The sequence below is a fragment of the Hyperoodon ampullatus genome (assembly GCF_949752795.1).
Source record: "Hyperoodon ampullatus genome assembly, chromosome: X".
Taxonomy (NCBI): Eukaryota; Metazoa; Chordata; class Mammalia; order Artiodactyla; family Ziphiidae; genus Hyperoodon; species Hyperoodon ampullatus.
This window is the reverse complement of record NC_136913.1, coordinates 118,506,247-118,532,304: the sequence shown is the minus strand read 5'-3', so window position 1 is coordinate 118,532,304 and position 26,058 is coordinate 118,506,247. Positions and strand designations below refer to the sequence as shown.

The window sequence follows — 26,058 nt, the reverse complement described above, 5'->3', positions numbered from 1 at the left end:
AGGCTTATGTTGGTCTCTCAGCTGCTTTGACTTGATACATTATGTATGCATATGTGAGTTGGGGGAAGGAGGCTGGAGGTCGTGTGGCAGGTCTGGGTTGTATAAGAATGCTACTGCATACCATGATGTACTTAGGCTGCAAATAAAAGTGAAATATAGTTCCAAACATAGTTATATTCTCTGTATCTACCCATCTCATAGCTATATACAAGATTATTAGTTGAGTGATTAGGAAACCTTAATTCAAGATGCAAAAGCAGGTTATGTAGATTTAATTAAATGTGACTCTTCCTGGGTCTCAACTTCATCACTGTAAAATGACGGAGTTAGTAAAATAGTCACTGGAGGCCCCTCTAGCTATAAATTTCTATGGTTCTCTACTCTCCTAGAGATATCAGTAGAGTTCAAATACTTAAAGAAAAGGAAAAAATATATACTTATGATTGCATGTTTAGAATATGGATTGGAGAGGAATAAAAAACATCTAAGAAAAAATTCTCATTGCCAGCAAACCCAAAGAAGGCATGAGGGTAGTGTTTGTGTTGGGGAGAGGAGGTAGGATAATTAAACTGTATGTTTCATAAGGAGCTTTAGGCTTAGCTCTGATGTTTTAAAGACAATAGAGACACCGAACACAGACCAGTAAGAAATAGTCATATAAAATTTTCTGGATAGTTTCATGGAGCTATAAAGCCCAGGTGATCTGAGGCTTGTAAAAGCCACTTAAAGGAATATCAAAGGGGTTTTTCAACTGTGCTCCAAGTTATGAGGTTTAAAGAAAATGGAGGGTCCACTTCTTAGGGAAAATGTTGCATCTACAATAATACAGTATTATATAACAGCAATAATTAAAATACTTGTGTCCTCATATTTATATAACGGTTTACCATTTCAAAGAACATTAACATATTTTATCTTGTTTAATAACCTAACAGAGGGAAGATGGTGAGTCCCAACTTCCATTTTATTTGCTTCTCATCCATTACCAAAAATGGTCTAGATGGAAAGAGACTAACAGACAAGATTAAAAGATATGAGGCCCAAGATAAATGAAGAAATCAACAGTGGCCTAGGGACACATCAAACTATGTTACTCTCCAGCACATAAACAACAAAAGTTCATGGTTCTAAAATAATTTAGGGTTTTTTGGTTAATTATTGAGTGAAAATTATTTGGACACACAGAAGGTAACTGAAGGCCAGAGATTGACCTCTAAATTTTCAAAAAGGTAAAGGATGGATTTCCATGACTAAAAACTGATAAATTTGACTTGCTTACCAGAAATGTTCTACAACAAATAATTAAATATCCGGACTGTGAGTATTTAGAAAGTCACAATTGCTGGAAATTAGCATGAGTTCCACAAAGAATACCATAGCAAACTAAAACTAATATCCATTTTGGCTAACACTACTAATACGTTAGATATTATAGTGTTTCTTGATTTTAATGTAATATCGTGGGGTTTTACCTGACCAGAAGCTTAATGTGTTCCAAGAATGTGACATGACTACTAAAAAAGTGAAACTGTTATTAGGCTGTATCAATAGAAGCATAGTATATAGAGTACACTTACTGACAATGCTGTCTGCAGTAAAAATTGTAAAAGATGTTATGTACCTATGATACACACAGCCATTGTCTGGAGATGGACTAATATTATAAGGGGTTACCAATTCATATTCATGGCACGTATTTATGTGTCTGGTACAAGTAACAGTTTTGTTTATGGAATGCTTCATCCATTTCAAATTTATGTTTTAACTTCATAATATTAACTTTTGATACTAACTTTTGAAGACAATTAAAATTTATATTAGACCATTAAACCATCAGCTATAATCTTTAAATCTACTACGAGTTTATCTGATAAGTCACATAGCCCTAGTCATCAATTTGTGGGTATTCATGCATGACATATTCTTTTTCAGATTAATAAGCCCCAAATCCTTTTGGTCAAATAGAATCAGTTTGAATAAAATGACTTTGAAAATCCTATTGCTAAAAATGATTGTCTCACTTCCAATAAGAGAGCATTAGTGCCATGTTCAATAGTTAAATCAGACATCCTAGGGGACGGAAACACTAATAAACTTAAGTACATATTCTTTTGCAAGCTACTATATTATGACACTCAATGGCAATCAAAGATTTTCAATATTGGCTTTTAAGTTTTACCTCCTCAGATAATTTGAAATCCAAATTGTCTTACCTCAGCTTCCCTAAGTTTTGTAAAATTTGACTGTGCTCCAATATAGTATGAAATGCCTTTTGATGCACCATCCAGAGTTGCCCCTCGGATCAGCAGGATGAGCAAGGCAACATAGGGGAAAATAGCTGTAAAATATACCACCTACCAAGAAGAACAACCAAAAGTTAATGTTATTTTTTTAAATCATGGTGTATAATTATATAAAAATAAAGTTATTAGCCAGTTGAAATTAGTAAAATGAAGTATCAAAGATTTCATTAGGTTATTAATGTCCGATAATACTAATACCAATGTGGGCATAACTTTCTCTTTCTGTTCTCACCACTCTCAAATGATCCACTTTCAAAACACTCTGATGTATGAAGCAATATTTACCAGGTTTGTGTTGTAAATACTCAATACATTAGCAATGGTGACTTGGAATCTAGATCGAGTGCCTTCCTAAATGTATCCTAATAAATGTCTGAGGGGACTGAATAGCACCTCTTGGTAAATTACTGCATTGATGTGGGAAGGGAAATGATTTTAAACCCTGCAATGATACTCAATCCCCAAGGAGAAGGAAAATCTCCTAGTAGGTGTCCAAATCCCACGAAAGTTGATTAAGTGAATACTTAATCAACACTTGCTATTATTATCCTTAAAGCTACCATTAAGAGAGTTTGATAGCACACATATATACGTGTGAACTGCTTGTGTCCTGGATAATACATGGTTCCAGATGAGCAGACTGCCTTTGAGGCTGGCTTTTCATTAATGTGGATGATTTCTTTGGTCCATAGATGTCCTATGTTTGACAATATGCCCAAGGAGATGATTTAAACAAGTCATCCAGAGACCAATAAAAATTAATTGCGTGGGTAAATGGCTTTTAATGGATTCTTTCAATATTAACATCAAAAAGGAGCCAAAGGTTTCAAAAATGTGCAATTGCAACATTATTTTGGAAAGTTTCCACTGACTTTGTGATGTTCACTGTGTTTTTCTGACCTAACAGCATGTCTCATTACAATGTAACATTAATTGACTGTGCTAGATATTGTACCAGAACACAAAGATAGTATCCACAGTTATTCCTGTCGTCTGTCTTTAAGGAAATTTCAGTCTAGTAGTTACAAACACATACACATTTACTTTTCTGAGTACTGTCCAACTGCTCACAGAGAAAATTTCATACTGTTCTCTGAAATTGCCACAATGTTCTCTGAGAGTTTAAAAAATAAAACAATGAAGTGGGAAATGTTTTTCAGAAGAGGACTCTGCTGAGACAAGGTTCTGAGTCAATTTTGGCAAGCTTTAAGAGAACAATGGTATAGTTTTTTTTCCTTCTCTCTCTAACAAGGGGAATCCTGACACTGACACCCTATATAACATATATAACAAGGATCTAAACTTTCCAAACCAAACATTGCAATACATAATTCCATTCAAGATGCTTCTTTATTATAGTAGGACAGAAATACTCCCAAGCCTCAGAATGCTGTATCAGCTAGAAGGGCCCAAGTTTAGAGAAATTGCACACATCTAGTACTAATTTTTGCTTGTTTTGTTTTATTTTTAACAATAGCAGGGTTCTTATGTATTTTCTTAGAGCGAGGCTGCCTACTTAGAAAGCTTTTCACACATTTGAATGTTCCCATCATAGAAAAAACATGCATTTGGTACTACCTGGCATTGAACTACAATGAAATTGGAAAACAGCTACATCACTGTCTAATGTGTTTTCTAAATTACCTTCCCAGAAGACTTAATTCCTCTAAATAGTGCTGCTCCAACTATGAGCCAGGCCAGAAGAAGACAAAGTGCTAAATACCACACAATGACTCCAGTCTCATCCAATCCACTTGACCGTTGGAGCGCCACATTACTGAAAACACATAAGCCCTTTGATGAACACACAATCACTTGTCTTAATACATTGAATTTTTTAATATCTTTCATCCAGGGAGAAGCTTCATGAGTACTTTATTAATACATCAGTGTTGTGTGAGTCTTTTATTGATACAATTGTATGGAGGGGCAAACATAGTTCAGTGAAAAATTAGGCTCTGAACTTTCTGGTCAACTGCAGCCAATCCAAAGTTCCAAACCCCAAAATAAAAGACCCACTCATTCCTTTAGCTATGATTTTCCCCTAATATTTCAAAGCCCCTGTATGGAAAGAATTTAACCTTACATCAGATTATTTCATTTTACTTGTTACGGTAGTTTTTTCTCAAGTTCAAGTGATGGAGAAAACATTTAAATTGTATTAAATATTTTCTTATTCATCATACTTGTAGTTATCAAACCTAAATGGTCCCATTATTTATACCTTTTTCAAAGGTATAATTCCATGATTTCCACTAGGGACATATATGGATCTAGGATTTTAATTCTTAGCTTGATATTTGGAACATTTCAAGGTCCAAATTTTAAAAGGGTCACAAAGAGCAACAACATGGAGCTGAGGAAGAGCTCATTACAGCAATAGTCAAAGAAGTTATGTAAGGGTAAAAGATAGGTATACAGTAAGGAGATAAAAGAGAGCTCAGTTAAAATTAATAAAAGCAAATATAACCCCAAACATCTATTTTTACCATATAATGACAATTATAAGCAAAATGGATAATGAAGAATCTCAGCCTTAAATAGCAATTTTGCCCCCAATATTACTCATCACCCAACTGTTTATCATTAGAACTTGCTCATTAGAGTCTAAAAGTTGCATATTTTTCCCTCAAAGCAATACCCTAGCTTATAGCTAATAAACACTGTATAAATCATCACTGAGAACATTGTGCCCATTTAATAACTAATTTATAAATGACAATCTATTAACTATGAGCTAATTTTGCAGGCTACTACTACTCACACAGGCTAGGTAAACATTTGAGTCAAATGAAGTATAATTTGCTCTGACTTGACTCCCCCCCTTTTTTTCTACTTATATGAGTTAAGAAAAAAGCGGATCAATATTTTATGGTTATAAACATTTTTAATAACATCCGTTTAAGATGTAGATAATTTACTGTACTCACTTCCAATATTGTTCACTGGGAAGCTGCCCTGGCTGATAAACTTCACTTCCATTGATGCAGGTAAAATTGTTGGCATCTACCCAGCTTTTATTCACTTGGAAGATTTCACCTAGCTTTATACTCACATTACAATGTGTCACTAAAAATTAGAAAAAAGAATACATACACAGACACATACTTAGTTTTAGAAGTGTACTTACCTGGAAAAAAAAATTTTAATGATGAAATATTTAAAGTACTGTCTAAATTGTTACTTGGTGAAGGTGGAGTAGAAATCTTACAAATGGAATAAGCCATGCACATTCAGCATCTGAAATCCTCTCTACTACTAAGCTGGGGGTGAGTATGAAAATATCTGCCTTTTTAAATTGTGGTTCTATTTAGAGTAATAACAGCTATAGAGTAACAATCATTTCAGTTGGGTCTTAGTGCTCTAAGGAACTTTTCATATGTGGACTTATTTAACCTATATAGATAAATGACACCTTTAAATTCCTAAGAAGTGTTAAATCTTTATCACTTTATCCTCCAATATACACAGGCAATCCCAGTGGTAATAGTCTACAATATGGATGCTACATTGTCCCAAAGATTAGCAACATTCAACCATCAACTGAAACACTACTACTATCATAAATAGTGCTTTTCTCTCTTACCACTTTCCCATTTTCTTCCTTTTCTTGATGCCCACAACTTAGGCCTGCAAGAAGTACTCCAAGTAGTGGTTTAGCCTTACTGGGTGCCTTCAGAAATTAACATATTGCATTAATCAATTTTCAGGTTATACATGCTTTATTCTGCTTTTATCAATAACCTATGGCTCACTTAAAATTGAACCTAAATTGGTTAGAAAATGATTTAACCCTTTAATCTTCTTAGAAAATATAAAAGAATGATGCAGAGTTAATAATATTTTTTAAATAAATAAATGAATTTTACCTACAGGAGATCTGCTACAGGTTTTATCTGCCCAATAAGAACAAGTTTTCCATGGTAGTTCACGTTGAAAAGAAGCAAACATGTAGTAAAGACTATGGGCAATTATGACATTATAATACATTGTCACAAAAATGGATATCAGGACCATTGTAATCCCCACACCTGGAAAAGAGAACAATTAAAATAAAAAACAAGTGAAATTTGTTTTCCTAATTCATAAAGCTGCATCTCAATTTCCACAAAATCTATTTTAAAATGAGAAAATTGTTTCAAACAATGTTTTCTCTCTCTCTCTCTTTTTTTTTTTTATGTGGGGAGGCAGTACTACTGTCTGAGTAGCTTTCTTGTCAAAATTATTTTGATGATTGACTTTCTGAGACAGTTTTTTAGTTGATCAGAAAAAGGTTCTAAGATCAAAGACCTGTATTAAGCCATCGAATTCACATAAGGGAAAACCATGTTCATTATTCTTTCTTATTAAGTCTATAAATTCTGGTCAGAGTGGATACTACTAAAAAAAAAAACTATTCAAAGCTCATATCCTATCGACTCGCTGACCAATACTTCCCTCTTCATCTATAAACCAGCATTTTTAAAAACATCTTTATTATAATTGCTTTACAGTAGTGTAGTAGTTTCTGCTTTATAACAAAGTGAATCAGCTATACATATACATATATCCCCATGTTTCCTCCCTCTTGCATCTCCCTCCCTCCCACCCTCCCTATCCCACCCCTCTAGGTGGTCACAAAGCACGGAGCTGATCTCCCTGTGCTATGTGGCTGCTTCCCACTAGCTAGCTATTTTACGTAAACTGGGACCAAGTGAGAGAGTGGCATGGACATATATAAACCAACATTTTGACAAGTAGAAGATAAATCCTCTGAATGAATGTCCTAAAAGGAAAGTGTACAGCATTTCTACAAGTGCATGTAAAGAAAATTCAATAATTCAGTAACAATCGAAATTTAAACTTCTGAAATTCCTTTAACTCAGTAGTTTCAAAATACAGCAAGCATATTGAATGTAACTCCTATGTTAAGACTAGCTTTTGTGACAAAGGAAGAGAGTTGCATGGACATATATACACTACCAAACGTAAAATACATAGCTAGTGGGAAGCAGCCGCATAGCACAGGGAGATCAGCTCCGTGCTTTGTGACCACCTAGAGGGGTGGGATAGGGAGGGTGGGAGGGAGGGAGACGCAAGAGGGAAGAGATATGGGAACATATGTATATGTATAACTGATTCACTTTGTTATAAAGCAGAAACTAACACACCACTGTAAAGCAATTATACTCCAATAAAGATGTTTTTAAAAAAAGATCAAAGAGACATATCAACAAAGAAAAAAAAAGACTAGCTTTTGAGGTAGCTTCCTTAATATTCCAGCACTATTCTATTCACCTCGCTATAAATACATTTTTGATGTTACACTGAAGCCTTTACAAGTAGTTTTCAGCAGCTAGCACATACGAAAATGATATCTAATCTTCAAACAGAAAGGCTATTGGATGTTTAATAACAATGAAAGCATTTAAAAAAAAAACCTCTCCTAGTGTCCTATTCCATGAGGAGCATCCAAGAAAAACTAGTGACCTGCCCTTCAACTCTTCTGAATGAGGCGTTCTAAAGGATATGCAAAAGCAAGAAGACAAAGGCCGCATGTGAAGTAGAAAAAAAACCAGAGCCATAAAGTTAATGCACAAGACTGTGTGCCAAGAGCATTCAAAAGGTGAAAACAGGAAAATAATGACACCTTTACAACTCTCTCATATCCTTCTTAACCCCTACCATATCTGCAGCCCAAGCTAAAGAGAAATATAAATTAACATTTGATTTCTAAATTCGACAGTGTCAAATAGTCAGAAAAGCAACGTATGCCCTTTTGCCTTTAATATGAGGACAGCTATACGCAGGAATAGACCAATAAGCACAATAAGGAAAACATTTTAATACCAACCTTGAAATAATGGTAGAATCCTCCAAACTGAAACTGGACCTAAGCTAGAAAATTGTCCCAGTGAACACTCTAGGAAGAACAAAGGTAAACCAGCCAGTGCTAGCATAATCACATAAGGTATCAAGAAGGCACCTAGAAAACACACAAAAAGAACAAAAGCACTATTATATGCCCAAATCTTGATGGCACTTTGACAACTAGCACAACATTTTGAAAGCATTCTGATATAGTGGAGTCAGAGAGTACTGGGTTTAAGCTCCAAATTTACTACTGTCTGTGAGAAAATAGTTGATTCTCTAAATCTTGGATTCCTCATCCATGAAACGGGGATGCTAGTATTACCTAATGAGGTTGCTGTGATTATTAAAAACAATAGCCCGGGGCTTCCCTGGTGGCGCAGTGATTGAGAGTCTGCCTGCCGATGCAGGGGACACGGGTTTGTGCCCCGGTCCGGGAAGATCCCACATGCCACGGAGCGGCTGGGCCCGTGAGCCGTGGCCGCTGAGCCTGCGCGTCCGGAGCCTGTGCTCCACAACAGGAGAGGCCACAACAGTGAGAGGCCCGCGTGCCGCAAAAAAAAAAGAAAAAAAACAATAGCCCATAAAAAGCAATCCAGAGAAGTTGAATGATCACAGGCTTTGGAGCTAGATAGCCCTAGCTTTATATCCTGGCTCCATCATATACCAGTTATGTGACCTGGGGCAGTTTACCTAACCTCTTAACCTTGGGTTCCTCATAAATGGGAAGAACAATGCCAAATCATCAGTTTGTGGTAAGGGTTAAATCATAGACCCTATGTGAAAACACTTGGCAAAATGGGCAGGCACATAGTATATTTTCAAAGTTAAGTTCCCTCCTTTCTCCTTAAAAAACAGTTTTTAAGACTTAGGGTTCAAATGTTAAATGTGGCTCAAAGTGGAAGTTACTGCAGCTAAGTTCAGTATTCTCCAAATAGTCATAAGGGTCTTCACTCAACGTTAATAAGAAACATTATTTTTGGTGGAAGAATCTGAACAACTGAGATGCATTCAGAATTAACTTTCAATTTCATAAGGACTACATTCTGGCCAGTTAAATGAGAGTGGTAGTATCATGTGCAGCTTTGGGGAAATGTCCTTAAAAGAAAGGAGGCACGTCTTTCTTCACGTTTCCACCAGCCTGGTAACAGAACAGCTCAGCAGCAACTTGGACCACGAGGTGGAAGATGTATGTTGAAGATGACAAAGCAACAGAGTATAACAAACCAGGGCTCCCAATACGTTTATGAATCTCCCGTGCCCACACTGAATTGCTTGTCTTTTAATCAACTCTTTTTGTTTAAGTTATTGTTGCAGTGAAATATTATTCAGCTTTAAAAGGAAGGAAATTCTGACAAGGGCTACAACATGGATGAACCTTGAAGACATTATGCTAAGTGAAATAAACCAGTCACAACACAACGAATATTGTATAATTCCACTTATATAAGGTACGTAGTATAGTCAAATTCATAGAGACAAACAGTAGAATGGTGGTTTCCAGGGCATGTGTGGAGGGGAGAATAGGAAGCTAGTGTTTAATGAGTACAGATTTTCAGTTGGGAAAGATGAAAAAGTTTTGGAGATTGATGGTGGTGATGGCTGCACAACAATGTGAATGTACCTACTGCCACAGAACTGTACACTTAAAATTGGTTAAAATGTTAAGTTGTATATTTTATATACTTTATGACAATTTAAAAAATGCCAGAAAAAGTCAATGTTAGCAACAGTCAATGTGCATGATGGGAATATTTTCCAAAATCTTTGAGGTGCTCCCTTGGGCACCAGTAAGATCAAAATTCAAAATTCTATTGTTAGAGACAATGTTACTGGGCTTCACTCAATTTTATTTGATGAAATAAGAAATTAAATGTTAATATAACCACAATTACATGCCAAAGGAAGTGTTATCACCCAACTATTAAATATTTAAATCCTTCAATGCTCTATTCTTACTTCTCTTTCAGTTTGTACGCCCTACACTGACATGAGGGAATTTCTTACACATCTAGAGCTTCAATTGTCATTTATATGCAGATGCCTCACAAATGTATGTTTTCACTTATTTCCCTGAGATCAATTATTTTATGTTTCAAAGTCTCCTCAAACTCAACATGTCCAACACCAAATTCATGATCAGCACCCCCATACTTGGTTATTTCCCATCCATTCAATTGAGTAGGCCATAAAGCCAGGACCTTCACTCTCCTTTACATCTCATATCCTAGTATAAGCTCCTGTGTCATCATGTACTTCTTGTTATCACTTATCTCATTAATACTTTTACATGATTTCTGTGAGTATTTGATTGATTAATGTCTATCTCTCACACTAGAGTGCACATTCCAGGTGAGCAGAGACTTTTTTTTTTTTTTTGGTATGCCGGCCTCTCAGCGTTGTGGCCTCTCCCGTTGCAGAGCACAGGCTCCGGATGCTCAGGCTCAGCGGCCATGGCTCACGGGCCCAGCCGCTCCGCGGCATGTGGGATCTTCCCGGACCGGGTCACGAACCCGTGTCCCCTGCATCGGCAGGCAGACTCTCAACCACTGCGCCACCAGGGAAGCCCCGAGACTTTATTTTTGCTCAAACTCATATTCCCAGAATACAGCACAGTGCCCACCCTTAATGTGGGTGTTTAATAAATACGCGTTAAATAAATCTTTAAGCTCTGAACTCATAATTGGGAAATAAGTTTGATATGAAAAATGTATAAATGTAATTCCTCTCCTTCCTGTCTATATGAAAATTTGAGTTATTCCCCAAGCACGGTTAGTGGATTACACTTTGACACTCATCTTGAGATTACCCTGGCTATTGCTTTTAGTTCTGCGTTTTACTTCAGTGCCATTTTGTACATTTACCTGAATTTCTTGAATGCTTCTAACTTGTCTAGTACCATGATTCCTGTATCTATCCCCTCTCATTATCTAATCCAAATATACTGTTCAATTCCTTGGGTGGAGAATAGTATATACTTGAGGCTCACAAGTGTAGGTAGAAGTCCTGGGGATGGGGATGAGGGTAAGGGAATGGGACAGTTTATCTCAGGACTCAAACTCTGTGGGTTCAAGTCGTGCTTTTGCTGCTAGTTTCAAATGAGTTTACTTAACATCTGAATCTGTTTCTGCATTTCCAAAAGTAGACACAGTATTAAAAATACCTATAGCACAAAATTATTGTGAGAACTATGTGGAGGAATGACCCTGGAATTACTTTTAAACTGTACAGTGACACAAATGTACATTAACTATCCCAGTGTGAATAGGGTTGGAGTGAATCCTAAAATAGCAGCGGGGGTAGGGAGGAGGTATTTGGCCAAGACTCACAATTTGTAGGTAACTACTTTTACAGCATTTCTACTTCGTTTTTGTTTCTTTGTTTGTTTGTTTGTTTGCGGTACGCAGGCCTCTCACTGTTGTGGCCTCTCCCGTTGCGGAGCACAGGCTCCGGATGCGCAGGCTCAGCGGCCATGGCTCACGGGCCCAGCTGCTCCATGGCATGTGGGATCTTCCCAGACCGGGGCACGAACCCGTTTCCCCTGCATAGGATGGCCCAGTTATCTTCTGTGGTCTGGGCTAGTATTTGGCTGGTCTGGCAAGTAATTGAGGTGACCTCAGGTCCCAGTATCCAGCATCGGCAGGCGAACTCTCAACCACTGCGCCACCAGGGAAGCCCAATCACTCGTGTTTCTTGCTGTAATTTTGCACTGACCTCTGAATCAGCAATTATGGCAGTGATTGTGATGCAGGAAGGGACTCTTTTTGTTATTTGGGGCCCATACAGAGTTAGAAAGAGAAGGGCTTTGAACTTCAGGTAACGACGGTCTCAGTCGGTCAGTGAGTGCGAGGCGAGGTCGTGCGCTCGGCAGCCAGCAGCACAGGGGCAGTGCAAGCCCAGCCAGAGCACACGGCTGCTGTTAACAGAGGCGAGGCGCAGACTGCTGTGACGGAGGCGGCCTCTTGGGACACACCGTAGGCTTGGGCCACTATCCTAAGCCTACATGTTGTAAATGTCATGATTGCCTTTAATGGTCCTGGAACAAGCAAGAGAGCGAGACTTTGTGCATGTGTGTGTATGTGAGAGCATGCGCTGAGTGATGTGCGCGTGTGGAAGTGTGATATGGTGGACCTGCGTGTGCTTGGTGCCTGTGGGCGTCCTTTCGGTTTGGGTAAAGCACTGTGAAGGGATGGGGGCGTTAGGGTGTATGTGGTGTGTGTGCTGATGGGGGCAGGGAGGGGGAACCTTCTAGTCACCCATGGCTCAGCTAGGTGACTTAGTATTCAGCAGTGGGGTGGCTGAGGGCCACTGGGAAGGGGGTGCCTGATATTTTGGGCTTTGTGGGACTCTGGAACCAGACATTATCTTAATCAGAAGTTCTGGATCTTTCTTAGCTTGCAGACCACCACCAATAATAGCTACAATTTATTGAGCGTTTACCATGTGCCAGGTCCTGTGTGCTAAGGTCTTTCCCTGTATGAGTTCATTTGACTCTTCTAACAGTGCTATGCAGTAGGCACTGTAACTTCCTGTTTACTCTGGAGGAAGAAACTGAAGGCACAGAGTGTTTGAGCAACTTCCCTCAGGCCACTCAACTCCTAAACGGCAGAGCCAGGCAGCCTGGCTACACAGCCCATGCTCTTTGTCACGATGCTCTACAGCCTCTTACCTGTCATCTCCCTATCAAAACCCACTTATTCTGAGGACCCCAACACTCTCCTTTTACAGCTACGGAAAAAGGAGCCTGGAGAGGAGAAGCAGCTTGCCTTGGGCCCAAGTGGCCACTGGTAGAGCCCGTACTTCAGCCACAACCTGCTCTGTCCTTGACGTTGGGCAGCCAGCCTCCTGGGCTGGGTGGGCGGCATCTTCTCTGTGAGCACCTTACACAATTCTGGTCCCACTGTCATTAGCAGCCTTGATTTCAAGGGCTTGAGCATAGCCGGTCAGAAACAGAGTCCCTTTGCTGGTTTGAAGGCAAATGGAATCATTCCATTTTGTTTCCCTTTTGTCATTAATATTGTGAATGAGGGTATATTTTGCTTAAGGCTGTGCACATATGCACCTTCCAAAGTCCTCCAACCTATCAGCCTCGCAGTATTACGGGGAAGGCGAGTTTGACAAATCTAGTGAAACACCTCAGAGGACACTAATCCAGGAGGGTTATTGCCTATTTTTTTTTTTAAATAGCCAAAGTGCTAAGGCAGGATCTGTGTAACACCAGGGGCTAAGCCATAGGAATATGAAGATTCTTTTATGAATGGCTCTTGGTGATATGACAAAATGAAATGAAATATAAGGAATTGTAAAATTACTTTGTAACTTTACATTTTACGCTGTGAAGCCATGTGTATATGATAAGCAAAACAGAACCACAAATGGTTGATCGATGCTTTTGACCATCTTAATGGCCAAATGGTATGTACTGCTTGGGTGCTGGAATCATTTATGCACAAATTAGGCAAGGCTGACCACCTCTAGAATGAGCTGATTGGGGACGAAACAGCCCTAGCAGTGGTTGTGAGATAGCCCCTCCTAAAGTTTTGGAGCAGCATATGCTCCATCTATTTCTCTGCTAACTTGGAAATATGATGTTTTTAACTAAGAAGCAAATTCTAGATTGGAAGAAATAGATACAAAGCACAGACTGTAAATCAGAAATGCACATTATGCATTTTACTCTGGAAATGTAGCAAATGAACTCACTACATAAATCAGTGGATGAGCCAACTTTCCAGAAAACTGTCAGAACAGCCATGGAGGACAAGAGAAAGCTTATTTAAGAGTATGTCCTACAAATGTGGTATACACACACACACACATACACACAAACACACACACAATGGAATACTACTCAGCCATAAAAAAGAATGAAATGCCATTTGCAGCAACATGGATGAATCTAGAGATGATCATACTAAGTCAGAAACAGAAAGACAAATACCATATGATATCACTTATATGTGGAATCTAAAATATTGACACAAACGAACCTAACTATGAAACAGAAACAAACTCACAGACATAGAGAACAGACTTGTGGTTGCCAAGGGGGAGGGAGGTGGGGGAGGGACGGAGTGGGAGGTTGGGGTTAGCAGATGGAAGCTATTATATATGGAATGGATAAACAACAAGGTCCTACTGCATAGCACAGGGAACTATATTCAATACCCTGTGATAAGCCATAATGGAAAAGAATATGAAAAAGAACACATATACACACATATATATATAAATATATGCATATGTTCATAAATATATGTATATAAACACACACACATATATATATATAACTGAATCACTTTGCTGTACAACAGAAACTAACACAACATTGTGTCAATAAAACAGCTAAACTTTAGAAAAAATAAATTAAAAAAAAGAGCACAACCTTCAAAAATGGCTAGGCTCTTCACCTCATACTAGCTAACAAGACAGAAGACTGGCAGTTCTGGTGGGTATAGTTTCCCCTGCTTTTAAAAAAAAACTTTTAATAAAAGTTATACCAGGGTAACTGCCTATAGCTGGGTGGAAATGGAGGGGAGGTAATAAATTAACAGCATCTTCTGACACACAGGAGAAATACTATTTTATTTTATTTTATTTTTAACATCTTTATTGGAGTATAGTTGCTTTACAATGGTGTGTTAGTTTCTGCTGCATAACAAAGTGAATCAGTTCTACATATACATATATCCCCATAACTCCTCTCTCTTGCGTCTCTCTCCCACCCTCCCTATCCCACCCCTCTAGGTGGTCACAAAGCACCGAGCTGATCTCCCTGTGCTATGCAGCTGCTTCCCACTAGCTATCTATTTTACATTTGGTAGTGTATGAAAACCTAAATAGACATTTCTCCAAAGAAGATATACAGACTGCCAACAAACACATGAAAGGATGCTCAACATCACTAATCATTAGAGAAATGCAAATCAAAACTACAATGAGGTATCACCTCACCAGTCAGAATGGCCATCATCAAAAAATCTACAAACAATAAATGCTGGAGAAGGTGTGGAGAAAAGGGAACCCTCTTGCACTGTTGGTGGGAATGTGAACTGATACACCCACTATGGAGAACAGTATGGAGGTTCCTTAAAAAACTAAAAATAGAGTTACCATACGACCCAGCAATCCCGCTACTGGGCATATATCCTGTATAATTCAAAAAGAGTCATGTACCACAATATTCATTGCAGCTGTATTTACAATAGCCAGGACATGGAAGCAACCTAGGTGTCCATCAACAGATGAATGGATAAAGAAGATGTGGCACATATATACAACGGAATATTACTCAGCCATAAAAAGAAATGAAATTGAGTTGTTTGTAGTGAGGTGGATGGAACTAGAGTCTGTCATACAGAGTGAAGTAAGTCAGGAAGAGGAAAACAAATACTGTATGCTAACACATATATATGGAATCTAAGAAAAAAAAAAACAGGGTTCTGAAGAACGTAGGGGCAGGACAGGAATAAAGACGCAGACGTAGAGAATGGATTTGAGGACACGGGGAGGGGAAGGAACGAAGTGAGAGAGTGGCATGGACATATATACACTACGAAGAGAAATACTCTTTTAAACATTTTTCTTTCTTTTTTAAAAACAACAACAACAAGAATTTAATATCAGCTGTCAACAAAGAGAAGGACAGGAGAAAGATGAGTACAGGGATTTGGAAGTTAGACACACAGTCGCAAGTTCTTCCAAATATTTCCAGTTCTACTTTCTGAAGTGTTAGGCAAATGTGCAGAAAAACCAATAGATTTGTAGCTGAGAAATGATGCTCCTGAGATCTTAATTGTTATTTAAAATAATGAGAACTGCAACAAGAACTTAAAAATATCATGGTGGTGGGCTTCCCTGGTGGCGCAGTGGTTGAGAGTCCGCCTGCCGATGCAAGGGACACGGGTTCGTGCCCCGGTCCGGGAAGGTCCCACGTGCCACGGAGCGGCGGGGCCCGTGAGCCATGGCCACTGAGCTTGCGTGTCCAGAGCCTGTGCTCCGCAACGGGAGAGGCCGCAACTGTGAGAGGCCCGCGTACAGCAAAAAAAAAAAAAAACATGGTGGTTATTTAATCACTTTGGTAGTTTCTAACACCAGAAATGTCATGTATTCTCTGCAAAGTTTTATGTTTCCTTTGATCTATTTCTTTGTGGATTTCCTAACTCCTACAGTTATTTCTTTTCTTTTTTATTATTATTTTTTTTTGCGGTATGCGGGACTCTCACTGTTGTGGCCTCTCCCATTGTGGACCACAGGCTCCGGACGCGCAGGCTCGGCAGCCATGGCTCACGTGCCCAGGCGCTCTGCGGCACACGGGACCTTCCCGGACCGGGGCACGAACCCGTGTCCCCTGCATCGGCAGGCGGACTCTCAACCACTGCACCACCAGGGAAGCCCTACAGTTATTTCTTAAAATAATCACTTCTGTTTATTCTGTTAAGTAGAAAACTTCTAAGCTATTGTACATATACCTTGGAAAGAATAAACGATTATACTGATCCCAAAGCTTGAATAGCACTCAATGATATTCAAATACATTATCTTATTTGTCTCACAAACACCCTGTCTGTAAGGCAGACCCTGTTATTTCCATTTTACAGATAGAAAATTGAGGCCCCAAGACATTAAGTGACTTACTAAGATCATCTTGCAAGTGGTAGAGCTAAATGTAAGCCACTTTTCTGACTCTACCATTCTATACCTAGAGGATGTCTGACGCAGAGCGATTTTCAAATATAACTGAAAGATGTTTAACTCTGGTTATTGGAGAGCAGACTACCATTTAGTGAGGTGAATTGGCCAGGCATCTTCACATCCACCTGCAATCCAATAAGGGGATCTAGGCGAGGCTGGGAAGGATTGTGTATGTGAGCACAGCTCCCTTTGGCTTGAGTGCGCCATGGCCCCATCCAGGACCAGCTGCATAATTTGTGAGGCCAAGTGCAAAATGAAAATGCAAGGCTCCTTGTTCAAAAATCATTAAGCATTTCAAGACAGCAACAGCAGAGCTTTCAACCAAGTCTGGGGCCCTTCTAGGCACAGCCCTCTGACTACATGGGTTGCATGCCCAGGAGGCTGGACCTGGCCCCTGTGCCACCCAAAGCACTAATAGTGAGTGTTCGGAAGACTTTTCCTCAGGCAGTACACCATCAAGAAAGTGACCAGAGAGTGCCTGGCATGGCTAGCCCAGACTGCCTCCGAGAAACTGCCACGGAAGTTTCTGTTTCCTCAAATATACAGTAGAGAAAAATAAGCAAAAAGTAAGATGAAAGGATTAACTGAAGCTCCAATAAAAGAAACAGAAGACATTTGTGCAAACACAAGTGAGAGTGACAAGAGTTGATCAAATATGATGGAAGACATAGAGTAGGTACTCAAAGAATATTTGTCAAAAGACTAATGGGATGGATTTGTACTTAGTCACATACCTACCCCATCTCCTAACTCGTACAGGTATTATAATATGGAAATATGAGAACACATGGATTATGTAAGTGATTCCCAGCAGCTCAGAACCTGGGCTCCATATCATTGGAGGAAGAAGCAATTTCCTACTAGGTAGAATCCTCCAAAGGCTTGCTCAGGGCAGTTTCTCAATGTGCCCACTTCTCCTGGGATTCATGCCTTTATTGTCAGCCACAGGGTTGGTCACACTCCGCTTATGGCTCTGATCAAGGATTCTGTAGCGTTGCTACTGCTGAAACAAAAAGTTACATGGGAGCTGGGACTGAGGCACTAAATAAGAGGAACAAAAATAGCTCCTTTCCTGTTAAAATTGAAAATATTATCTTGAGAGCCAGTTAAGAGTTCAGACACAGGAATGAGGCCAACTTAAGCCTGAAATCCCCCTTTGCTATTTTGAACTTTGTGATCTTGTCTAAGTCACTAATCTTTCTAGCATCAGTTTCCTTTCATGTAAAATGAGGATAATACCTACCCCATTAGGATGCTGTAGGAATTAGTGAGATCATTAAAGTATGTAAATTGCTTAGCACCTGTGCCTGGCAATTGATAGACACACGAAAGATGCAACTGCTATTATTATTGGAAAAATTAAATAAGTATTGCCACTATTAGCTCCAGATCTTAAAGCCCATTTTATATCTTTATGAAAAGTATAATGATCCCCAAAATATCAACACTGTATGTTCTTGGGATGCCAAGTCTCAGGTTTTTAAATATGAGTGGGCCTTTTAACATCTTGCATGACTTTAGGTGTAGTTTAGAGAGAAGTTGGGGAGTCATAACAAAATTGTGTCAACACAGCATTTTATTTTATTTTATTTTGCGGTACGCGGGCCTCTCACTGTTGCGGCCTCTCCCGTTGCAGAGCACAGGCTCCGGATACGCAGGCTCAGCGGCCATGGCTCACGGGTGCAGCCGCTCTGTGGCATGTGGGATCTTCCCAGACCGGGGCACGAACCCGTGTCCCCTGCATCAGCAGGCAGACTCTCAACCACTGCGCCACCAGGGAAGCCCACACAGCATTTTATTTTAGACTCTATAACATTTTGGTTTATTCTTGTGAGTTTTCAATTAAAACACATTCATTTAATATGTAGGTTTTAATGACAGTTACATAAATAACTGTAATGACAATCATGTGAAATAAATTACATATAAGGATTAAGTCTGGAAGGGAATATGGGAAAGAAAAAGGGTTGTACTGTCAGGGACAAGGGCTTATTTTCAAATATTCACTTTAATGTTGTTGAATTGTTAATTTAGCAATAAGTAGTATTTTAGTTATATTTAGGTTTAAAAAAGAAAAGATACTCACAGTAATATAAGATACTTTTACTCATGCATAATTAAAAGAAGAAATCAATATTCATCTTGTTCTTATATTCCCTTCAAAACATGAAAGTGGAAGAAGAGGTCAAATACCCCAAATCACTGAAGACTTACCTATTGATTTTAAGTAAACAACTTCCTTTGATCTTTGTTTTTCAAATGTAGTGTATTGTTTTCCATAAATATTCACACCAAAAGAAGGGCTCTGGTTTTACCATTTCTTCTTGAAGTCCATAGCTCTAGGCTTTGACGCCATATGCACATCTAAGTGATCATTCCCCCACTATCACTACAAGTAACAGCCCACACCTGGAAGTCAAATGAATCCTTCTAAAAGACTTTTTGTAAAGTTTACCCCTCTCCTCTTCCTTTCAAAATCCTCAGTTGTATTCTAGTGGCTATAGGATAAAGCACAAACAAACTCCTCATTTAATGTGCCCTTTGTGGTTTTTCACAGTTGGGCGCCTCTTTCTTCAATGTTATCTTCTACAACCTCATAGTAAACTAAACCTTTCTCGATAGTTTTTCCTACCTGACATACATTGCACTTCTCTGTTTCCTAGCTATTCCTTAAGAAGCAGCTTGAGACCAGCATTCTGCAGGAAAGTCCTCCCTTTCTCTTCAGGCCCTTGGGGATCTCTGCTTTCACCACCTCCTCTGCCCACCTATGTACCTGAACATTCTTGGCCTTGAGCACTTGCTGCCTGATACATGCGTGGCCTTGACCTCCATCCTGACATGAATGCCTCCTCTTTTCCCCTTCCAGCAGGGAAGGCACACATCAGTGTTGTTTGTTGATGATGATGATGGTAGAGCAATTATTGTGAAAAAAAATCGATGGAAAAATAGCCCTAATCTTTCCCCTTCATGTACCCTAAGCTCTTACCTACAGTTTCAGTTAGAAGCATATGATCGCATACTTGCTGCCATGTTACTTGTAATTGTCCTCGAGTATTTTTCTCACATGTGTGCTATCTTCCCAACAAGAATCTCAGCTCCCCAAAGGGAAGACTCTAGTTTTCTTCATCCTGTGTAATACTGAACTTAGCAGGGCCAACCTAAAGGTTCAGTTATGTCTTTGTGCCTAAGTAGCCATAAGTAACCAAGAAGGAAGGCGTGGACAGCACCTGAAAGGGAAGGTTATTAACCTAACTTCCTAGATACCTCTTCCAAATTTGATTATTTTTATTGGCAATGGTACATCCAATAGCTTGGCACAAAGACATTTCTTAATAAAAATTTTAATGCCCCTCCCTCACGTTATGGGTGTGTGAGTGGGGGTCATGGTGGTGCTGAAATGTTTTTGGAAGATAAGGTGTTATACTTGAGGTAGAGTGCAACTTAGGCCAAAATGCATCTAATCCAGGAGAACTTTTCAGGGAAAGTGAGACCAAATGTGGGATTAGGACACCAGTATGTTATAGTGAGAAAAGCCCTGGACTACAAGTCAGGAAATCTGGGCTCTTATCCCTGTTCATGTACTGAATGCATCTCCTTAAACCTCTAACTTTAATTTTTTCATTTGTAAAATGAGAGAGTTGGTCTTGCTAAGGTTTATAGAATCTCAGAATTCTTGAGACCCATCAGATATTAAAACCTTCCCTCCAACGTCTACATCAGTGAGCCAGTGAGCCAGTGCTTACATACCTCCTGTGACGGGGATCTCACAACCTATCTAGGAAGCCCATTTGTTTTAATGCAACTCTAATTCTTGGGCAGTTTTATTTTCTGGAATGATATCCTTTCTAGCTGCAAACTTGAAATTTGATGAGATATCTGGGATAATCTGGCAGATCAAATTGAAGGCCATGTCCGGCACAGGAGAATGGACAATGTGATAGAGGGGGAAAATCAACAACCTGTAAGAAGTGAGTTCACAAGAGGGAAAGGGAAGAAGGGGATAAAAATATCTGCTACGACATAGGAAGGGTCACAAAGAAGCATGTCGAGAAAAAGCTGCTAAGGCCAGGAGGATGAGACCACAAAGAGAGCGACATTTCACTGACATGGGGTGGGCCACGAGGGTCTTCAGTGGCGACAGCAGCTACCCCCACATCCTCCATTTCCTTTGTACACCACTGAGCACGCATCAGCTCTCAAAGAAATCTGAAGCCTAGTTCGTGCCCTGCGGTACTGCGTGTAAACTATCAGGTTTGTTTCCTGCTGGGATTTCTCTGCTTCGGCAAAGTATCTAAATGACTAAGAATCTTGAAATATTCTAAGAAATTTAGTTTCAGCAAAAGTTCCAATGAGCCAAAGTGCACCTTTTCAGCTCGCTGAGAACGATGATCAATGGGCACTTGGGCTCACAGTAGTTATTTCTGCCTTCAGACTACCCTCTTTTGTGGCGGTTTCCATCACCCTGTTAACACTGTCTCTGAGTCACCTGCCATCAGCATGCACACAGCAGCTGCATGGAAGGCAGTCTCCAGAGGTGCTGAAGGAAGGCAGCCTGAAACGAAATATTTGCTGCAGCAATCTGAACAGGGCTGCCTGGAAGGCGGTGGGGCTATGTGTGCGCAGGGGAGAGAGAAGGAGCTGACGCCTACTGCACCTCTTGCTGCTATGTGCCAGGAACATAAATGCATGGAGCTTCTCATTTACTCTCCACAAAACTGCTATAAGCTGAGTGTTGTTATTATTATCCCCATTTATATTCATTTATTCATCCATTTAGTCAACATATACGATTGCATACGTTCTGTGATGAGGAAGCTGAGCCTTCGAGGTGGAAAGACTTGCTGGAGGGCACAGAGCTAGTACCCTGTCTTGTTTGCTCCATTTTCTGCTGAAATCAGAATATCAAAAATATGTCATTGAGGATAAGAAGGGTAAAGCAGCTTCTTTCCTTATCTCCTGAAATTGGTAACACAGACTGTAGTTAGAAAGGCCAAAGAGATCAGATAGTTATTACAGGAAAGTATTCTGTAAGTATACTACATAGGAGAACAAAGTGACCTGGGGTTTGGCAACTCATCACCACATTGCATGATCGGGTAGGTAGTTCCACACCCATCTGTCTTGCAATGCACCACTCTGCTTTGTAAGAATATATGATACTTTAGCCTGTTGCTTCGAAAAAGCTACCTCTGAGGAAGTCCCTCTAGTTCTGACCTAAACCAGCTGGACTGTCTTCCAAAGAGCTAATTTGCCTAGACTGGTTCTTCTTTCTATCACTTGCTTTATGTTTATGTAGACACAGCCAAGGAATTCAGTGAAGTCAGAGGATGCTTTTGCTGCCTCCTAGCTCTGCGAAGCTCTGAAGCTTGGAGACATTCAGGTTTTTCAGGCACGAGCAGCCCAGACTGCAGTGTAAACATGAGCGCTCCATGAGCTTAGGCATCAGAAAACTGACAACTGCTACTAAAAGTTCTGCTCTTCCCTCCACGAAGTCTCATGAGGCTGACACTGTCACTAGCCATGCCTTTGCCAAGTTCAAGCTCATAGAGTTGCGGAGTGAGTAAAATAAAGCCCAGCGCCTCTGCCGGCCTTAAAGCTGGGTCTTGGCTATGGCCAGTCCTTGAGGCATTTGGTCAGAGTTTGGTGGAAGCTGTAAGTTAGTGTCTCTCCCCCTTCCATTACCAGCTCAGCTAGAATCAAGGATCTGCTGGTTAAAGCCAGGCTTAAACCAGTTGTCAAGATACCAAAGGCATCGGTCCCATTAAAGAGGGCTCCAGGTAAAGGAAAAGATTAATCTCTGGATGCTACAGGCCAGGCCAAGGGTCCTCAACCATTGGGAGAACAGGGGATGCTCTTAATTTCTGTGAAACCTTGGAATACTGATAGAAGAGAAATAGGGGGTCATGACTGAGAGTGGACATCTTAGCAGGAAGGCCCTGAGCAGAGTCAGGGGAAGAAGACAGATGGCATGTACACATTTTAGTCCATGAATGGGACAGGGGAGCAGAGAGAACTTGGGGCCTCTGGGGGATCCTGGAGGGCCATTGGGGGTTGCTTCATGCTAAGAGAAAGGTAAAGAGTAATACTTGCCAAGTGGCTACTATGTACCAGGCATTGTGCCAATTGTTAGACACATTCTTACATTTAATTTTCTTGTCATCTCTATGAATGAGCTCTTGTTATCTTGATTTCGTAGATCAGAAAAGTGAGGCTCAGAGACATGAAGTCACTAGCCCAAGGGCACACAGCAAGTGAGGGTCGGAGTCGAGAGTGGAACCCAAGTCTGTCTCCCTTTACAGTTTCTTTCACTGTATCAGCTGGCTTTAAATGCGCTGAAGCGTGCACACCTCCATCCAGAGTCCCAGTGACCAGTAAGAGAGCAAGAGGCAATTGTGGACAGTAGGAGAGCGTGGCATGAGGAAGGCAAGGTAGCTGCGGAATGCTGAGAGAACTCAGGCTGATAAGCATCCCCACACTGCCCAGTGGCCTCAGAATTCCCAAGAACAACACAAGCAAAGGCCAAGGGTGTTTGCACTCAACAGTGGAAAAGCAGGAGTGAGAGTGTGATGTCATCAACACACTATTTTCCTGGCCATTTTCACATAGTTCCTGGTGCAGGAAGAGAGTCCTTCACAGCGCAGATGCTGGCCTAATGAGAGTACATACCACAGTGCAGCAAAGGGCTCTCGAATCAATAGTGCTTTCTGGCATACACCTCCTTGGTAAGCACTTTTGCAAGGTGGACATAAAAATAAATGTGCAATGTAATATTTAAGAGTAACCTTTAGCTATTAAGCTGATTGCCTATCAAGCTGTTACCTTTGCAGTAGAAGCTCACTAATTTATGCTTGCATAAAATCCCTATAGGCAGGTACCTCATTCAACACACCCTAACCCGGCTGAGGGGTGAGGGAGGAGGATATAGGTAGGGAGGCTGCACGGCCTTCTTAACTCGAGAAGCCCACCATGAAGAACTTCAGTCTCTGACTTTTCACTGTCCTAATAAACAGCAGTGAAAAGTCCATTGCCTTTCTGTGTTTCTGCGTTTATGTGCTTGCCCATGATTCCAAACGAAGCAGTCTGCAACAGGCCCTTCAGTCCCAACCAAGAGTCAGCCAAACTTAAGGAACCTTACAAATAAGCCCAGCTCAGAGAGCTGGTATCAGAAAATGAAAACTCTTTCTGCGCTTTCACCAATCAATTCTTCATGTGGAATACTATCTAACCCAACAGTCACTCTCATTTTTTTTTAAATCTTTTCCTAGCAAGGAGAAAATTCTTCACATGCTTAATTATCACCTTTCTAGCCTATGTCCAGAAATCTCCCAGGATTTCTGATACAGCAAATTCAAAAATGATGTGACATTTTCTTTTAGTAGGCAGAGATGGCGAGTTCTGAATCCATCCTTAGTCTCTCAGCTGGTCTAATGAGCAGGGGCATTTGAAGCAACTGTCCTATCCCAGAGCACTTGTGCCCACAGTTTCTGTTCAAATACTTAAAAATTGAATGTGTGATGAGTAAGTAAGGCTACAAAATAATAATTCCTATATAAGCTATTTAATTCTGTGTTTTTTAGTGTATATAGCCGCTATTGCTCTATGCAATGAGGTTCTAACAAAGCATGACACAATAGATAACTTGTGAAGATATTTTAGAAGGGATTGACAAAAGTTTGAAAACTTTTGGTTTTCCTATTCTCACCCGCACCAGTCATCCATAGCTTTTCAAGTCTCTCTTTGGTAGCCCCAATTCAAACACGTACAAACATGTATGCATGCACACATGCACGCTTACATACATACAGGCACACATACAGTGTACATAAAAGGCAACCTTCACTCCCAGGATGGAAAAAGGTAAGGATTCTAAGCATCAGGCCAGGCTAGCCGTGCTCTATGAAATAATGATTAGAGCATGCATTTATTGAATGCATACTATGGGCCAGGAAAACTGTCAAAATATTTTCTTAACATTATTGAATTTGAGCCTCACATTTCTTTTATCACCATTTCATGTATGAGGGAAATTGAGACTCAGAGAGTCTAAGTAATCTGCCCAAGTTCACAGTTAGTGAGCAAAAGAACTTGGCTTGCAGCCCAGGTTTCCCTGACCAACTATGCACATTCTTTAGTTATTGATTTCACTGCCCACAAAAAAATATGGCAACCTTGTTCAAGATTTGAAGGGTTATTCAGGCTCTATCAACCTTCATTTGGGAAGCACAATGGAATAAATAAATGCAAGTGTGGGTCTCATGCCGTGATCAACAAATGCTCTAGTAGAATAACTGCCTCACATAGCACTATATCCATTTGAATGTCTTCAAGTGCAGATGTAAGTGTGGTTTATATATGGCGCCAATTAGAGTCCTTTTCTATGCAGAATGTGGTGTTGCATAAATTAGTTGTTCACCTACACTGACGTGTCTTAAAGACGGTTGGGCAAATTCATGGGCAAGAAAGTGTATTTTTCAGTAAGTCCCTCTGAGAATAACCAAGAACACAGAGGGAAAGAAAGCAATTGCTCAACCAGATTATGAGTTTCAAATGAAGCTTTCTCAGAGCAGCGACAAAATGAATTATCACAGGAGCTAACCGGATGGTGGGAAAAAGGCATTGCTTGACTCAATGGTCTCTCAGGAGAGGCAAGAAACAGGTTTTCTAAAATATATAAACGAATCCAACTGTTCTACTTAGACTCCCTGGCTGCAGTAGAGTATCTGGAGTTGAACTAAATATTGATGACTGAAAACAAATGAACATGAAAATCCACCCGTCCACATGCTGATAAATTATTTGACCCTAATGTTAAAAAGGTTACAGGTTAAAAAGTTATTTGAGCACTGTGTATTTAGTGGAATCTCTTTATGGCATTGATGGAGGAAACTCACAATGGGGTTTTAGGCTAATTGTGAGATGTTGGACTTTTACACAGATTAGTGCTCCTCAAACTTTAATGTGCTTACCAGCCACCTGAGTTCTTGTTAAAAAGTAGATTTTGATACAACCAATTTGGGGTGTAGCCCGAAATTACGCATTTTTAACATGTTCTCATGTTATGCTGAGTACAAGGGTCAATATGCCTTCATAGGAGTAAGCCAGCCAGGCTGTTAGGCGCGTGAGGGAACCGCCTTTGCTGGGGTAATATACTATGATATATTAGTGTTGAATGCAAAACGTGGACATTTTAAGAGAAAAAAAGTTCACAATG

The 26,058-nt window shown here is 40.0% G+C and overlaps 1 protein-coding gene across 1 annotated transcript in view; it reads right to left on the bottom strand.

Annotated features, from left to right (window-relative positions):
• LOC307069816 (sodium- and chloride-dependent neutral and basic amino acid transporter B(0+)-like) overlaps positions 1-12,172 on the bottom strand; it is a gene marked incomplete at both ends in the record, with an annotated part of 54,918 nt that extends 42,746 nt beyond the window's left edge. Inside the window, 6 exon segments of the mRNA XM_079728126.1 lie at positions 2,214-2,354; positions 3,948-4,080; positions 5,234-5,372; positions 6,173-6,334; positions 8,137-8,268; positions 12,001-12,172. Coding sequence (XP_079584252.1) covers positions 2,214-2,354; positions 3,948-4,080; positions 5,234-5,372; positions 6,173-6,334; positions 8,137-8,268; positions 12,001-12,172 — 879 coding nt within the window.
• Between the last annotated feature and the right edge of the window lie 13,886 nt (positions 12,173-26,058).